Source organism: Sceloporus occidentalis, unplaced genomic scaffold, assembly GCF_023333645.1.
Source record: "Sceloporus occidentalis isolate IW3139 unplaced genomic scaffold, rSceOcc1.0.p SCAF_171, whole genome shotgun sequence".
Taxonomy (NCBI): domain Eukaryota; kingdom Metazoa; phylum Chordata; class Lepidosauria; order Squamata; family Phrynosomatidae; genus Sceloporus; species Sceloporus occidentalis.
Genome location: NW_028317151.1, coordinates 123,525 through 138,001, shown reverse-complemented (window position 1 = coordinate 138,001; position 14,477 = coordinate 123,525). Strand labels below are relative to the sequence as shown.

The following is a 14,477-nucleotide window of genomic DNA, read 5'->3' as shown; positions in this document are numbered from 1 at the left end:
AGCAAAAACACAAGAATGGCTCCGGTCTTTTAGCGACACCTTAGTATCAAAATCCCGGTCCTGAAGGGGTTAATAAGGGTAAAATATGTAAATTTAAAAATATCAAAAATGATTCAGACATTTATAACATATATCAATTTTCTTACCAGTGAAAATTCATTGCACACACAGGAAGGCAACAACCAAACATGTCAACTACTTTCATAGGAAGATCCAGACCACTGGATGATTTGTGAAGGCAAACCCCTAGATCTGCAGAGCCTGGGGGGAAAAAATATTTATATATCCATAGATCCAAACAAAGACTAATTATAGAAACTATAGTCTATAGAGTACATAGAAAGGCATTTTTTTTCTTATGGAAAAACAAAATAAATAAAGCAGTTCTACAGAATGTAAAGAAAAATCTACTTTTTATTCTTCCCGTGAAGAACGTTGTTGTGTTAACAGACTACAAAATGATGTAATAGAAACCTACTTTGTATGTAAACTGTGGTGACGGCTATACGATCTGAGCATTTAGATTATTCTTCCCGTGAGGTTACCTCTTCTCTGTTAAGTTGCTTAGAAAAGTTTCCTGAGATAAACTCAGATACATTTAGTCTTACCCCAGAGACAGCAACATTTGGTCTTAAATTCATTACCATGGGACATACAAGTCCTGAGGTTTTTGCATCGACAGGGAGAGATAAGCGGAATAAGCAGAGCCCTCCTGATCATTGAAGACAGTACACCCTCTTTGAATTCTATGGTTTTACATATTAGGACATAGTAACAATCTGTTCCTTAGCAGGTCTAAAAATTAGGTAAATACAACCTCAGATGAACAACAACACATTATTGCACCATGTCATGATTTATTAATGTACTAGGAAGTCCCTGCCTTACGGCTTTTCACTGTGTTTCTTACTAGGTTGGCTAAAAGTGTTTTGGTCATGATGCGTAAACTGTGGGTACAGCTGGTGCAAGGAGCGGCAGAAATAGCCTTGTGGTCCCTGGTGTAGCTAGTGCAATTAGCTATATATAGGGAACACCTAAACCTTGTGACAACCTGTTTCCAGAGGTGAGCTGGTAAGCGAAAGGTTCCTAATAGCAAAAAACTCCAATTCACACAGGACAAAAATCCAGGCGAGGTACAATAGGGCACGAGCGGAGGCAGAGTCGAAAAACAAGCAAGGGGTCAAAGGCAGGCAGCAAATAGATAATGGTCGGTAAGCGAGAATAGGGTCTGGTACACAAAGGGTCAAAACACAGAGAACGCTTCAGTATAGGAATCCAACTTCAACTGATACTTCAGCAAAGGATACTGGAACTAAAGCGTCTAAATACGTTCAAATTTGGCGCCAAAATGACGTCAGTATTTGAAACGTGTTGCTATGGCAACGGTGGAGCGTGTCCTACGTTTCACTCGATTCTGCCGGCAGCTAGAGAGAGACGCGTCTCCCTGGCAACGGAGCGAGCGCCCCCTCCCTCCTGTTAACCTCCGGCTGCAGCTGCGTGGGAGTGTAGCTGGAGAGGCCCTGCTTGCTGCTGTGTCAGTAAGCCGGGAAGGAGCAGAGACGTCAGCGTGGGAACGATGGCGGGGGTAAGTACTTGATTTATGACAGAGATCAGAGTTCCCCGCACCGGTGCGGGGAACTCTGATCTCTGACAGTCGGGGAAGGTATCCGCGACGGACGCAGACAACCCCCGCTGCTAGCCACACCTCCTTCAGGCTGCAGCGGACGTTGTCTACGCGGATCGCGTAGACGTCAACCCGCTGCCCCGGCAATACAGCAGGAAGCACCGGTAAGTGTGTGTGTGTGTGTGTGTGTGGGGGGAGACAGGAGGATCCAGGTCCCCTGCAGCGGTGGGGGGATCTGGATCTTAGTCTCATAATCAGACCTCTATTTGAGGTCCGATTAGAAGACGAGGGGTATTTTTCAGAGCATTTGCTCTGAAAAAAACCTCGTCTTATAATCGAGCAAATACGGTATATTGTCAGACATATATCAGAAAATTATTCTGACAAGAGGAACTGTGATATTACCCTGCCTCCCTTACACTATATGTTGTAAGCAATCATTGTGGCCCACTCTAAGCCCATTACCACCTCCTTCTAGTGAATTTAAGATACTGTAACAAGATGCTGTGAATCACATAAATATAATTGACAATACTCCACAGTTGGATTCATCCCTGTGGACAACAGTTTGATTTGTGAGCACCAACTACAACACTGGTTATTAAATACTCCCTTTCCCATAATGGGAAAAATTGTCGGGGTCACCAACCAAACTTGATTACACCTGGTAATGGAAACAACCCTCACTGCCTATATTGGTGCAAAATGTAAGATAGCACCATCTACCTACTATATTGTAGCTTTGAACTGTGTTTTACCAAGATAACATTCATTTGGCCTGAACCCTCACTGACATATATAAGAGGATTATATTGACAAGGGAAACTGTGATATGATTCAGCTTCCATTACACTAGTTGTTGCAGGTAACTACTGTTGTTTATTCTCACAACAACACTCTCACCTCCAGAGAATTTCAAGAGTGCTGCACCCCTCTGAAAGACTTTTTACACTTTTTGACCTTTCAGAGTCAGCTAAATCTCTTTTTTCAGTAAAAATATGTCCAAAGTTGGGGCGCTATGACATAAAGGGAAAGAAAAATCAAAATAGTGTGAAATCATAAGACTGCAAGTGTAAAGGTGTAAGTACCACGCACACATTAAATAGAAGTGTCAAGCCCATCTGATGATTCTTACTTCCTTTATTCTTCATAAAATTCTAAAATAATGGTAAAACAGACCGCAATAGTGATAATACCTCTGGTTCTGAAAACACAGAAACAAGAACAGTTCTACAGGGTTATTCCCTTTTGCACCTAACCCAATTGTATAAGCATTTATAAGAATCATCAGATGGGCTTGACACTTCTATTTAACACTTTTGCTTGTGTTGAGATGTAATTTTCTCCTCACTTATTTAGTGTACCCACACAAGTTATATAGCGTATTTGCTTGATTATAAGACGACCCCCCCCAAATTTTAATATTAATTTAGGAAAAAAGAAAAAGCCTGAATATAAGACTACCCTATAGGAAAAAAAGATTTACTAGTAAATATTAATTCACATGCAAACTATTTTTCCATATTTAATAAAAACTATGATTGAGAAAAAATATTTTTTTGTTGTCATTACTTTTATTTGCCAGCCTGCCCCCAGTTATGCACATCTGCCCCCAGGCTTGCCTCATACTCCCTTATATGCCATTCTGCCTCCCTGATATGTCAGTCTGGCATATAGGGGGGTATAAGGCATTTCTGAGGCAGAGTGACATATCAGGGAGGAAGAATGGCATATAAGGGAGTATAAGGCATATCTGGGGGGCAGAGTGGCATATAGGGGTTATAAGGCATTTCTGAGGCACATATCTGCCCCCCAGATATGCCTTATACCCCTATATGCCACTCTGCCCACCAGATATGCCACTCTGCCTCCCTAATATTCCTTTTAACCCCCTATATGCCACCCTTCCTATAGAAATGCCTTTTAACCCCATATATGCCAATCTGCTACCCCCCCTGACTTACCAATGCTTCCCCAGACTGGTCCCCCGTACTTCAGACTCCCTGGTGTCTAGTGGGTGCAGCTGGTGGACGTCTGCGTGATGTGCGTAGATAGCCTCTGCTGCCCGTTAGTTCCGCCGGGGCTTCTATGGCTGAGCACCGGAAGGTCATATCACACCAGTGCTCCGTCATACAACCCCCGGCGGAAGCAGCAGCAAAGGTTGTCTGTGTGCATCGCGCAGACGTTCACTGGCTGCCAGGGAGAATGAAGCAGATGCACACAGACAACGGCACTTCCGCTGGGGCTTCTATGATGGAGCACCGGAAGGTCACGTGATGCCGGCGCTCCGTCATAGAAGCCCCTGGAGGAAGTGCCGGCAGCAGCAGAGGCTGCCAGAGAGGAGGACCCAGGTCCCCTGAAGCGATGCGGGGGGATCTGGATCTTAGTCTTGTAGTCAGACCTCTATTTGAGGTCTGATCAGAAGACGACCTCAAATAAAAGACGAGGGGTATTTTTCAGAGCATTTATTGTCTATATTGTCTTTTTTTCCCAGGACAAAAAGGGCTTTCTTCAGATACTATTTTTTTGATCATATCTAATTTCCTATAGCGCATCCTGGGGTGAGTTTTCGGTATTGCTGAATACCTCGTTATTGAGCCATTTCAGTGACACCATTAAAGTTTAGGAGGCGATTGTTGATCCTCCTAAACTCTGCCGCCATACAGTTTAAAATACGTTTCAAATATTTTTGGGAAGGGTGTAAAAGTAGGCCCTATATGCATTTGGTGGGTCAGCCCAAAATGAAACCTTCTGTAGGCACAAGTTCATGATTTCTGTGAACAGACATTGAGCATGCGCTGACTGGTGGCTATTTATGGATGTTCCCCAATTTTCGTTTATCGCTAGTTAATGTACACTTTGGTTTTCTACTTATTTTTATTGTAAGCTAAATTTAGAAAAATAAGACCACCCCATGAGACATAAAAAGTTACTCATCATCCTTTTCTTACCTAGTAAAACTGGATAGTCTTCAGCTTCTAACCATGGTGTACAAATCTGGATGTACTTAAGCTCCATCTTAGCAATTAATCCTGTATAATATTCCTTTAATGGACCTTTGCCTGAAATTGTAAAAAAGTGAAGAAAAATCCATTTAAAATTTCAACATTATTTTTACCAATTACTTCTGCCTTCCCACATACAATTACAATTTTATAAATATAAAAAGTATGCTTTGTGTCTTATAACCTTTATTTGCTAAAATAATAGTTCATTTAATGCCAGAAATCTCATAGTTACATGAGTTAATATATAACATCTCATGTTAGCTATCTGAAGTACATGCATTAGGTGGCCAAAATATATTGTCCGAAAAGGGACTTATCAGCAGAATGCCGTATTTAAAAAAAAAAAAAAAAGAAAAGAAAAAAATAAAAAGCGGCCGAAAATAATTGTCCCCAGGGGCCCTGCTCCTTAACTGTGAATTGTCTCTTGTATCGCCCAGGGGAAGCAGGAACCCAGCTGAGTCACGTGAATGCACGTCGCACGACCCTGCTTCGTTCCTGCTTCCCCTGGGCAGGAGAAGAGAAGTTGTTTTCCCAGAGTGTGATCAACGCAGAGGAAAGCAGCAGGACCCCAGCGGAAGTGATCTGCAGTTCAGGTAAGTGGGTGGGGGGAGGGTTATAAACGAGTATGCGTGATTGAGGGAATGAATAAGTATCTGTGAATGAGTAAATGAATGAGTGTGTGATAGCATGGATGTGTAAGTGGGGGGGGGGGGGAAGCATGGCATAGGGAGGATTTATGTGATGTGCCGACCCAATACTGCTGGCAGCATCAATACATAAGGGGGCAGCAAGCCAGGTTTTAACATGTATTTGCTGCTTGTGCATGATATATACCGTATTTGCTTGATTATAAGAGGACCCTGATTATAAGACGACCCCCCAAAATCTGAATATTAATTTAGGGAAAAAAAAAAAAGCCTCAATATAAGACGACCCTATAGGAAAAAAGTTTTACCAGTAAATGTTAATTCATGTAAACTATTACATTTTTTAATAAAAGCTATGATTGAGAAAAATATTTTTTTTGTTTTTATATTTCCTTGTATATTCCAACCTGCCCCCCAGTTACGCACATCTGCCCCCAGGCTTGCCACTCCAATATGGCACTGTGGCCCATGATATGCCTTTTAACCCTCTATATGCCACTGTGCCCCATGATATGCCTTTTAACCCCCTATGTGCCACTCTGCCTCCAGAAATGCCTTATACCCCTATATCCCATTCTGGCATTTAGGGGGTTAAAAGGCATATTATGGGGCAGAGTGGCATATAGGGAGGTATAAGGCATTTCAGGAGGCAGAGTGGCGTTCAGGGGGTTAAAAGGCATTTCATAGAGCACTCTGCCTCCAGAAATGCCCTATGCCCCCATTTAACACTCCCCCCCCCCCCCACACACACACACACTTACCGGGGCTTCCAATTTCCTACTGTATACCAGGGCAGTGGTCTTCCTACTGTCTCCGCCCCCATTTAACACTCCCCCCACACACACACACACACTAACCGATGCTTCCAAGTTCCTGCTGTATACCGGGGCAGCAGTCTTCCTTCTGTCTCCCCACCATTTAACACTTCACCCCACACACTTACCGGTGCTTCCAATTTCCTGCTGTATACCGGGGCAGCGGGTTGACGTCCACGGGATCCGCGTAGACAACTTACGCTGCAGCCGGAAGGAGGTGTGGCTAGCAGCGGGGGTTGTCTGCGTCCATCGCACAGACCTTCCCCGGCTGTCAGAGATCAGAGTTCCCCGCACCGGTGGACGTCAACCCGCTGACCCGGTATACAGCAGGAAATTGGAAGCACCAGTAAGTGTGTGTGGGGTGGGGTGGGGGGAGTATTAAATGGGGGGGACAGAAGGATCCAGGTCCCCTGCAGCAGTGCGGGGGATCTGGATCTTAGTCTCATAGTCAGACCTCTATTTGAGGTCTGATTATAAGACGACCCAGATTAGAAGACGAGGGGTATTTTTCAGAGCATTTGCTGTGGAAAAAAAACCTTGTCTTATAATCGAGCAAATACAGTATATATAATTGCTAACAGCAATCACGCTCCTATCATGCCCAGGTCTCAGCATGTATTGGTTGCCTGGGCATGATATGAGTGTGATTGCTGTCAATCATATATATATATATATATATATTATATAAAAATATTATTGAAATGTTCTGTCCAAACTTGGACCTATCACGCCCAGGTTCTAGTATGTACTGGTTGCCTGGGCATGATGGGAGTGTGATTGCTGTTTTTTTTTGCCTAACTCATTCCCTGCTGTGTGCACTAGTGAGCTATATATAGTCTGCTCTCACTCTTCTGGGTTGCAAGTTTCGGGGGGGGGGGGGTGTAGAGGAAGTCACAGTCTTGTACAGCCAAGACATCTGCATCATACAAAGTTATCTCTTGGACAGCTGCTTCGGCTATATTATTCTACACTCTGGTCTGATCCAGTCTTTGCTGCCACGCTGTATTCTTACATCAAATAAAATAAGTGTACAATCTGTTTTGCTCCAGCCTCATACCTAAATCATTGGATTCTTCCTTACCCTGACTCAATGCCTGATATTAACACAAGGGTTCTAAAAAATCTACCACAAAGACTTCACACCAGAGAAATGCAAATAAAATGTCATATATGTCACCACCTGATGAGGACCCAGAGACTTTGATCCTCAGATTCCTACCAAGAAGATTCTATGAATACAGACCCACAACCTAACACTTCTGATATGGCCAAGGCGGTCTCAGACCTCATGTTGCCTCTCTTGGATCAGCGCTTTCAGAATCTCAAATCCTGTATGCTACAACAAATCCCAGATAATACAAAAACAGGATTGTGGAATTGGAACATAGGCAAAGTGAAAGTGAAGACACCATAACAAAAATGGAACACATATCTCCTCAAATACGCAAGATACAGCTGATGACCAAAGAACTTGACGACCTTGAAAAACGGAGCCATCGCAATAATTTACACTTCATGGGGATTGCAGAATCTGTGAAGCCTTGGGCATGGTTACCTATGCTTCAGACCAGACCACAGCCAGTCATCATAAAGCTTCTGAACTTTGTTGACTGGGTGAAGATTTTGGCGGCCTACCGTACCACTCAGAACCTACAATACAAGTTGCATAGAATCATGATCTTTCAGGGCTATTCCCCTCTAGGGCAAGGAAACGAAGGGAATTCATACCTGCAGACACCTCATAGACCAGAAGATCAAGTTGACCATACTTTACCTCATTTTACTGTGAGCGGACAAACCTGACTCTGCGAGACACCACAAGAAGCAACCCTTCAGCACCTGGAGTCCCTGTTACCACCCTCGGCTTCGCCTGAAGAATGCGGCTCTCCTCTAGTGGGACTTTACTTTGTACCCTGCAACCATTTATACTATCAGTTCTAACCTTATGTGCATGTTTTTGTTTATCTGATGTTTTTTTTTGTTTCAAGTGTTGTTATATTGATGTTGCTTTTTGAGCACCCTGGCTATTGCAACTTTATTTATCATCTGAACATGGTAGATCCCATCGGCCTCTGTGGATAAGGAGGGGTAGCATAGAATACTTTTCCCGAGGGTGATCGGTCCAGGCGCTGGGACAAGGAGGGATCCTCACCATTAGACTCAATAAGCTGGTCCACCCTGTGTTTCTTGCTCACTCCCATACCCCAAAAAGACTACAGCCCCCCCCAACCTGGTGGTCAGACAGGACTCTGTTTCCTTTTTGTCCAGGAATGTACCAGGTCTGAATAGTCCTAATAAGTGTAAAAAAATCCTTGTGGTTCTGAGGGAAAGTAAACCACATCACCTTTCTTCAAGAAACGCACTTGAAGAGGGGTGCCCCTCCTCGCTAAAGGATACTGGATCCAGAATTGCTATTCTGCCCCATATAAGTCCAAGGCCAGAGTAGCCATCCTAATTAGTAAATGTATACCCCATGAAGTACATAATGTTATATCTGATCCCCAGATTGAAAATGTCTGTTTATAATTGTAAAATGCATGTAGTAAACGTGTATGCTCTGAACTTTCCAAATAATGATTTCCATATGCATCTATTTGAAACTTTGAATGCACTGACCTCTTTTGTGATAGGTGGGGATTTACCGGGGCTTCCAATTTCCTGCTGTATATCGGGGCAGCGGTCTTCCTTCTGTCTCCCCCCCCATTTAACACTCCCCCCCCCCCACACACACACACTTACCAGTGCTTCCAATTTCCTGCTGTATACCGGGGCAGCGGGTTGACGTCCACGCGATCCGCGTAGACAACTTACCCTGCAGCCGGAAGGAGGTGTGGCTAGCAGCGGGGGTTGTCTGCGTCCATCGCGCAGACCTTCCCCGGCTGTCAGAGATCAGAGTTCCCCGCACCGCACCAATATCGCAAAACCGTGCGCACCTAGGCATCATATCTCAAAAATTATATCAGGCAACGGGAACAACTTCACTACGCTCGATGCCATTAGTAAGGCTTTCACCTCACATTTTCAGACACTTAACACAGCTGATCAGGATGATTTGAACCAGGGAATCAAATTCTTGCATGCAGCTAAAATGAATACATTTAGTAATGATCAGATGGAGCTCATAACCTGAGATCACTGAGAAGGTTGGTCAGACAATAAAATAACTCTCAAGACATTAGACAATGAAATTTCTATGTAATTGTCCCGTGGAGACCGTAAACACTGCTAGAACAAATGTATTGCCCAAACTGAACAAAGACTCTACTAAATCTTATTGACCCATCTCACTCCTCAATGAGGACCTTAAAATCTTAACTAAATTAACGGCTATGAGATTACAGCAATTGCTAGTGCAACATCAATTGGGATTTGTGAGGAGGCGGCACGCTGTTAAAGGCATATGCATGGCATTAGCCGCTATAATACATTGCGGTCAAAATATGCACACCCCAGAATATTATTAAGTCTTGACACGGGAAAAAAGCATTCAATAGTTTTTTGGGCAGAATGTTTGGAATTTAGTCCGCAACTTGCGCACTAAGCGTAAAACTTCGATAAACACCAATGGGCTTGATTCTGCTGCGTTCTGTCTAACGCGGGGTTCGCCCTGTCAGTTCTTTTCAACATAGCCCTTGACCCCTTATTAAGAATTCTACTTTTTTCAAAGGACTTCAAGGGTATTCATGTGGGCACTAGGGAACAGAAGTTGGTTGCGTTTGCGGACAATATACTTTTATATTTTTCTGACCCTAAAAACACTCTATTCCCAATATTCTTAACTTACTGGATTTGTATAGGCCGGTGATGGGTTTTAGGATCAATATTTCCAAAGCTGAGGCGCTACATTTAGGACACTCCACGATGTCCCGAGACACCCCTAGTTTTGGCTTTCACTGGGCAGTGTCCTCTATTAACTACCTAGGAGTCAGATTTCCCCAAAATCCGTATCAACTCTACTCCCTGAATGTCTCTAAGATCTTTAAGGAGGTCATTGCTGAACTTAAATTATGGCAGTCATTGCATCTCACGTTAACAGGAAGAGCGAACCTTATCAAAACGATAAACCTTCCAAAACTACTCTATGTCCTACAATCTTTACTCTTAATGGCAAAACCCTGTGATATCAAACTGCTTGAAGCCTAGTTTCGTACCCTTTTATGGAAAGGGAAAAATGCAGAATCAGCCTACTTAAGGTACAGCAAGGGAAACGAATGACGAGTCTCAACTTGCCTAATCTAAAGGACTACAGTCTTGCAATACAAACTCAACATGGCATATATTGCATAACGCACACCAATAAATTCATGGACACACATCTTGAAAGCCAACTCTGCCCTCTTATTCCTTGCCTATACTCCTTCACACACCATATGGGCACCTCACTGAGGCGGTCAATGATAACCCCTTTCTCTCCATCACGATTAAGGCATAAAAAAAAAAATCTGTATTGTTTTTTTGCCTTCAATGGCAATACACATAACAGCTGCCACTCCTATAAAATCCCAATTTCCCACTTTTTTGATCTATCAAATAATTTCTTACTCTTTTTACAACATTGCAGAGAGAATGTTATGCAATGTCTGTGACCAAACACTTTACATAAACTGATTGGGATAGCGACCTTGATCGTTGCATACACAGAGATGGGAGGGACACCCACTCAATCAGTGCTTTATACTGTTTAAGCTTATCGCGACTCAGTCCAACTCTTTGGTTCATCCTGGACTAGGCAACTAGGCAGCTACCCATGGTGTCCTACACAGAAATGTTTTACAGGGTAGCGCATGGCACATTTCTAACGCCTGACAGACAGTGCTGACTGGGTCCGAGGGATATTAATCATTGCCCAAAGTGTGCCTCCCCTCAGGCTCATTCCTTTGACTGTTTTGGCTATGCCCACCTATACAGTCTTTTTGGGTGCAGGTACGCGGCTATGTCTGGGCCCACCAGATTGCAGACCTTCCACAGCACAAGATCTCCACAAAAATGACACATATCATAACTGCAGTAGCAAAAAATGTATTTTACAATACTGTATTTTCATGCCCAAGCTATATACCGTATTTGCTCGATTATAAGACTAGGTTTTTTTCAGAGCAAATGCTCTGAAAAATACTCGTCTTCTAATCGGGGTCGTCTTCTAATCAGACCTCAAATAGAGGTCTGATTATGAGACTAAGATCCAGACCCCCCGCACCGCTGCAGGGGACCTGGATCCTCCTGTCTCCCCTCCCCCCATTTAACACCCCCCCCACACACACACTTACCGGTGCTTCATGCTGTATTGCCGGGGCAGCGGGTTGACAGTGCGGGGAACTCTGTTCTCTGACAGCCGGGGAAGGTATGCGCGACGGACGCAGACAAACCCCCGCTGCCAACTCCACCTCCTTCCGGCTGCAGCGGAAGGAGACGTCAACCCGCTGCCCCGGCAATACAGCAGGAAATTGGAAGCACCGGTAAGTGTGTGTGTTTATGTGTGTGTTAAATGGGGGCATAGGGCATTTCTGGAATGCCTTATATTTCTGGAATGCCTTATGGCATTAAGGGCGTTAAAAGGGATTGTATAGAGCACTCTGCCTCCAGAAATGCCTTATACCCCTATATGCCACTCTGGCATTTAGGGGGTTAAAAGGCATATTATGGGGCAGAGTGGCATATAGGGAGGTATAAGGCATTTCAGGAGGCAAAGTGGCATTAAGGGAGTTAAAAGGGATTGTATAGAGCACTCTGCCTCCTGAAATGCCTTATACCTCCCTATATGCCACTCTGCCCCATAATATGCCTTTTAACCCCCTAAATGCCAGAGTGGCATATAGGGGTATAAGGCATTTCTGGAGGCAGAGTGCTCTATACAATCCCTTTTAACGCCCTTAATGCCACTCTGCCTCCTGGAATGCCTTATACCTCCCTATATGCCACTCTGCCCCATAATATGCATTTTAACCCCCTAAATGCCAGAATGGGATATAGGGGTATAAGGCATTTCTGGAGGCAGAGTGGCACATAGGGGGTCAAAAGGCATACCATGGGGCACAGTGGCATATAGAGGGTTAAAAGGCATATCATGGGCCACAGTGCCATATTGGTGTGGCAAGCCTGGGGCAGATGTGCGTAACTGGGGGACAGGTCGGAAAATACAAGGAAATAAAAACAAAAAAAATATTTTTCTCAATCGTAGCTTTTATTAAAAAAAATTGTTTACATGAATTAACATTTACTGGTAAAACTTTTTTCCTTTAGGGTTGTCTTATATTCAGGCTTTTTCTTTTTTTCCTAAGTTAATATTCAGATTTTGGGGGGTCGTCTTATAATCGAGCAAATATGGTAATCCTTTCCAAATGGATTGGATAGAAGCCACTCTAGCTAAGGAGCGCTCTACAACTTTTTTACAAGTTACGAGGACCATACATTAACACTTAACGTGGAGCTACGACCACTGCTTGGTACAGCCTGCAACTATTTCAATAAAGGCTCCCAATGGTAATTCCACAAAATAGGTAATGACTTCCTATATTTATTTGACTTTGAGACGAAACTGGGGCATGAGGACCAACTAAGTGGTTGATTTACTGGCTCCTAAGATAAACTTTTGTTTTCTCTTGTGGCCTGATTCTCAATGTGGTCCGACCAGCGACAGACCATGTACTTTATTGTCTCACCGTAATGTTTAATGTAACATACAACACACAACTGTGTACCACCTATGCTCATGAAATGTGATATATGGGACAAATGTTACCCCCAATAAAAATGTCTAAGTAAAACAAAAGTAAACCCTTCCTGGTGACCTTTCCAAATAAAATTAAAAACTTAAGTTACTAGTTATTTGTTGAATATATATGAGAATATTTGGCACCCTATGAGTACTTTGTAACAAACCAATTGAGAATAAATTAATGTGTAAACGTGAAAAGGATTGAAAACCAGTATAAGGAGCAGAAAGATAGAATAATAATAATGAGTTGGAACTTTCCTTTTGTGTGTATGGAAACACAGCTGCAGCCCTTAAACACCACTCTCCGGGTGTCGAAGTATTTCAACCAAGGTCCACTAGGGGGTGCTCGTGTATCCCATTCGATATAAATAGGAAAAAAATATATAGTGTAGGTGTACAGATAAATGTAATCTGCCCAATGTGTCCCGGATTTTGCACTCACAATATTGCTGTGTTGGTCAATGCGTAACGAGGGTAAAACCTCAGGATCCACGTGTGGAGTTTATGTCAGGAAACACAAGGGAAAACAGAGGAGATCCGATAGTGTGATATTATTTCAAACGCAGGGAACGCAAAGGATAGAAAATGTACTTACACTTAGATAAGTATAAATATGCCCGTAGTCCCTGGTCACAATCTGGTCCCGATTATGTGTTCCTCAGCCCGGTGGGTCCAATGGTTAAATTCCAGCGAGTGTGGAGTATATCAGATAGTGACTATCCACACCATTGGTATAGTAAAAAATATACGTTTTATTCCTAAATAACAATAAGCCGGATCTATATAGGATACATCTAGATAGTATAAAAACAAAATAAATAAATAAAATGTTTTAAAAAATATATATAAGTCCTGGTAAAAATGTAAGAGTAGTCCAAAATAAATCACTCAACGTGTTTCGCCAGGAGTGTCTCTCGTCGTCTGTAGAGGTTCTTTTAAGTGTGCGGCGCCATCTTTTTGCCGTCTACGTTTCAGCGTCTGGCGTCAATCAGGTCTACTTCCGGGTCTCTTTCATTTTTCATTTCCCGTCCGTACGAAAGTTCTTGATGTGAGTGTGATAAATACCGTGATCGGTAGCCGCGTTTTGCCATAGAACGAGAGGTAAGTGGGTAAATAGTCTTTATATTGCTTCACGGATGTGTTATTTGTTACAGGATGAATTAATATCATACAGAGGATCGGAATTAGGCAATTAGCAAGACACCCCAAATAAAAGGAGTGGTTCTGCAGGTGGTGACCACAGACCCCTTCTCAGTTCCTATGCTTCCTGGCTGATGTCACTTTTGAATGCTGGCGGTGCTTTTACTCTAGTGGTAGCATGAGACGGAGTCTACAACCCACACAAGTGGCTCAGGTAGTGCAGCTCATCCAGGATGGCACATCAATGCGAGCTGTGGCAAGAAGGTTTGCTGTGTCTGTCAGCATAGTGTCCAGAGCATGGAGGCGCTACCAGGAGACAGGCCAGTGCATCAGGAGACGTGGAGGAGGCCGTAGGAGGGCAACAACCCAGCAGCAGGCGCTACCTCCGCCTTTGTGCAAGGTGGAGCAGAAGGAGCACTGCCAGAGCCCTGCAAAATGACCTCCAGCGGGCCACAAACGTGCATGTGTCCACTCAAACAGTCAGAAAGAGACTCCATGAGGGTGGTATGAGGGCCCGATGTCCACAGG

The 14,477-nt window shown here is 43.5% G+C and overlaps 1 protein-coding gene across 1 annotated transcript in view; it reads right to left on the bottom strand.

The window, feature by feature from the left end:
- The window catches only part of LOC149279316 (chitobiosyldiphosphodolichol beta-mannosyltransferase-like), an 80,299-nt gene that overhangs the window by 21,474 nt on the left and 44,348 nt on the right, over nt 1-14,477 (bottom strand). Inside the window, exons 10-11 of the mRNA XM_089501317.1 lie at nt 4,576-4,686; nt 147-261 (exon numbers count right to left, since the gene is read on the bottom strand). Of these exons, the coding sequence (XP_089357443.1) occupies nt 147-261; nt 4,576-4,686 (226 nt within the window). The remainder of the gene's footprint in view (nt 1-146; nt 262-4,575; nt 4,687-14,477) is intronic.